The sequence below is a fragment of the Sorghum bicolor genome, chromosome 4 (genome assembly GCF_000003195.3).
Source record: "Sorghum bicolor cultivar BTx623 chromosome 4, Sorghum_bicolor_NCBIv3, whole genome shotgun sequence".
Lineage (NCBI taxonomy): Eukaryota > Viridiplantae > Streptophyta > Magnoliopsida > Poales > Poaceae > Sorghum > Sorghum bicolor.
Genome location: NC_012873.2, coordinates 10,609,540 through 10,612,896, shown reverse-complemented (window position 1 = coordinate 10,612,896; position 3,357 = coordinate 10,609,540). Strand labels below are relative to the sequence as shown.

At 53.6% G+C, this 3,357-nt stretch overlaps 2 protein-coding genes across 2 annotated transcripts; both read left to right on the top strand.

The window, feature by feature from the left end:
- Positions 1–1,110, top strand: LOC8085596 (E3 ubiquitin-protein ligase ATL31). Its single transcript, XM_002453565.2, has one exon. It carries the CDS (start codon positions 294–296, stop codon positions 963–965), a length of 672 nt encoding a protein of 223 aa, XP_002453610.1. The 5' UTR covers positions 1–293; the 3' UTR covers positions 966–1,110.
- LOC8085595 (E3 ubiquitin-protein ligase EL5) lies at positions 1,602–2,754 on the top strand. Its single transcript, XM_002453564.2, has one exon. The coding sequence runs from the start codon at positions 1,947–1,949 to the stop codon at positions 2,577–2,579; it is 633 nt and encodes a 210-aa protein (XP_002453609.2). The 5' UTR covers positions 1,602–1,946; the 3' UTR covers positions 2,580–2,754.

The window sequence follows — 3,357 nt, the reverse complement described above, 5'->3', positions numbered from 1 at the left end:
TCTGAAAAATGAACTAAACAAAGCCTAAGAATACAAACGGCCGATTGACAGCCAAGAAACCAAAACTGCGGGCATAGGCAGTTGATAAGAGCACATCCTGAAAACCTCGTGCCCAAATTGCGCGCGCTATGCCAGTCGCATTGGCTAATTAGCAGTTTCTAAAGGGCAATCGAGCATTATCCTTTCCTCATGCGTTCTGTGTCTATTTCTTGCCTCGCCTACCCTCCGTACACCCATGGTAAAAGCCTGTCATCCTTGCGCAAGGACGACACAGCGACGGCACAGTACTCATAATGAGCAGTACCACCACGATTATGCTCTCCGCCGCGAGCTCGGCCGGCGCCCGCAGCCGCAGCGATGACGACGACGTCGAGTGCCGCACCTGCTACGGCGTCGTCGTGGCCTGCGTGTCGCTGCTCCTGTTCTGCGTTCTCGCGGCCACCGCCGGGGTTGTCAAGGCCAGCGCCGTCACCGGCTTCACCGTGGTGTTCTTTGGCATCGTCGGGTGGTTGGTACCCTACGGAGCCCGGGGAGACGCCATGGGCGCCGCGCAGCGTCACGACGCAGGCGCCGCCAGCAGGGTCGTCGTGACGGCGCTGCGCCGGGCCGGCTACTCCTGCAGCCCGCTCGGTGGCGCGGCGGCCATCGACGTGCTCGTGCCGCCGGCGTTCGCGTACGAGTGCCCCGCCGTCGACGCCGAGGGCAGCGCCGGCAAGTCCGGGGCCAGCGCGCTGTGCCTGTGCGCGGTGTGCCTGGAGGACGTGCAGCGCGGCGAGACGGTGCGGCGGCTGCCGGCGTGTGGGCACCTGTTCCACAAGGACTGCATCGACATGTGGCTGCACTCGCATACGACGTGCCCGCTGTGCAGGTGTGACCTCTCGCCGCGGCGGCGTACCACGAAAACCGTCGTGACAACGACGACGGTGGCGGCGCAGTCGGCGGCTGACGCGCTGCCGCCGGTTTAGTTTCCCTTTTTTTTTTCAGATTGTTTGCAGCATTTCTTGGTCCGGCACATTGTTCATAGCGGGCCATAGTGTCTGTCTCCGTGATCTGTACTATATTACTACTCCTATGTGGGCTGTACAGTACATTCACAACCAGATTTTTCAATTTCTCCTAGTGATGTAGGGTTCTCCTAGTGTTTTAAAATTTAAAATTTAGTATAAATTTTTTCTAGTAAATGTCTTCTAGTGAGGATTCCCTAGTGTTTTGACTAGTGGTAGTGTTTTATTACTAACTAAAAACACTAGGAGAACTTCACCATTTTGGTAGTGATTGTTCGTACGGTAAATTTGGTCCATGGTGAATGTTGAGATAGATACAGATTCATCATCAAGGAATCTAAAAGCAACAGCTAATAATACACGTAAAAATTTAGCAAATTAGAATTACAAAAAAAAAATAACAACAACTTGTTGCAGCTAATGAAGCCACTGAAGTATAGGGGGCCATAGTGTCTGTTTCCTGTGTACAAGAAATGGACTGAATGCAGTCTGTCAGTCGTTTTCGATTATGACTTCTCAAGTCTCGATCAGGCTGGGAAAAGGAACATTTTTTCTCACGTCTAATGATCAACTTGCCCCTGACCAAAGTGAAGAGATAAGATCTTTCGCCCAAAAAAATGCGTTTACGATCCGCCAAAAGCGGCCGGAATCAAAACCAAAACTGGAACCCAAATCAAACAACCAAAACTGCCTAAAGAGCCAATACCTGGGGCCAAAACAAACCTGCCGCGGTGCCTTGCTCGCCAATGCGCGATTGCAGTTGGAAGCCGAACGCGGCCGGCACGCCGGAGAGTCAGAGTCCACGCCTCCAGCCGCCTATTTCTTGCGGCCGCCACGCTGCGCCATGGCAACCTCGTGTCGTGACGACACCGCGCGCGTGCACCAAGCACAACGCTCACCACCTTTTCTTTTTGGCAACATCCTAGATTTGTTTTTTTTCTAATGCCCAACCTGCACCACCAGCGGCCGCCGCCGAGCGGCGGCGCGCGGCGGCCCAACGACGGGTCCCTCGTGTGCTACGGCATCGTCGTCGCCACCGCGTCGCTGCTCCTGCTCGCCATCCTCGCCGCCACGGTCAGCATCGTCAAGGCGTGCGCGCTCGCCGGCGCGGTGGCCGTGGTGTTCTGCGCCGTCGGCTGCGTCTCCCGGCGGTGCGCGGCACACGGAACCGCCGCCCCTGCGCTGCCCACGACGGCGGCGGCGATGGCCATGGCGATGCCAGCCGCGAGCGCCCGCGCCCGCGCCGGCGGGGCGTGTGGCCTCGTGGACGCGGCCATCGACGCGCTGCCGGCGTTCGCGTACGCGCGCTCGTGTGGCGCGGAAGGTAGCAGCAGCAGCAGCAAGTCCGGAAGGTGCGTGCAGTGCTCGGTGTGCCTGGAGGACGTCGAGGCCGGCGAGATGGTCCGGCAGCTGCCGGCGTGCGGCCACCTGTTCCATGTGGGGTGCATCGACATGTGGCTGCACTCGCACGCGACGTGCCCTCTGTGCCGGTGCGACGTCTCGCCGCAGCAAGTTGGTGTGAAGGTCGCGGCGGCAGCTGCAGATCCGCCGGATGGTGCGCTGCCGCCGGTGTGAGCTAGCTGCTGAGATCAGACTCACGGCCGGGAGTGTGGGGGTCCTGTAACGCTGCGACTGAGGGCGTCGATTTTTTGCTAAAGCAGGAGTGCTGTTTCGGGAAGAGAGTTCTTGTGCCCGATTTGTTTGTTTCTACCGATTTGTTTGTTTGTTATTATATACTGGAGCTTGAGAATTCAGTAACCACAGCTGAGCTCATAAACCGAAGAGACTCACTGGAACTATTATAGCACGTGTTCCTATGAACTACAGTATGATCTAAAATTGTACTCCTTTCGTTCCAAATTATAAGTTATTCTAAGAGCATCTCCAACAACTTGGTATTTCAACATGCTATACTACCAAATTTGCTAAAAGCATAAAAATCCTCCTCCAACAACTTCTTATCTCAACTTGCTAAATTTACCAAGTTGCTATCCAGAGGTTTCTACTGCCGAGATTTGTCAAGTTGCTATCCCAAGTTGCTATCCCGAGCGCAACTTGTTGAAGACTCATATTCTTTTACCAAGTGAGCGGGTCCCATCTGTCATCCTCTATTTTTACCAAGTGAGAATAGCAACTTATTGGAGACACATCATTTTTTCTTTTGCTAAACGAATTAGCAACTTGCTATAACTCAAGATTTGACAAGTGAATTTTACCAAGTTGTTGGAGATGCTCTAATAATGCTGGAGAGCCAAATTATTCTAAGTTTGATCAAATTTATATGATAAAATAATATTTATTATAATGCCAACTAAGTATTATTAGACTCTTCTTTAATTATATTTTCATAGTA

Coding starts and splice junctions, on each gene's coding strand:
- LOC8085596 (XM_002453565.2), top strand. CDS start 294: ATGAGCAGTACCACCACGATTATGCTCTCCGCCGCGAGCTCGGCCGGC.
- LOC8085595 (XM_002453564.2), top strand. CDS start 1,947: ATGCCCAACCTGCACCACCAGCGGCCGCCGCCGAGCGGCGGCGCGCGG.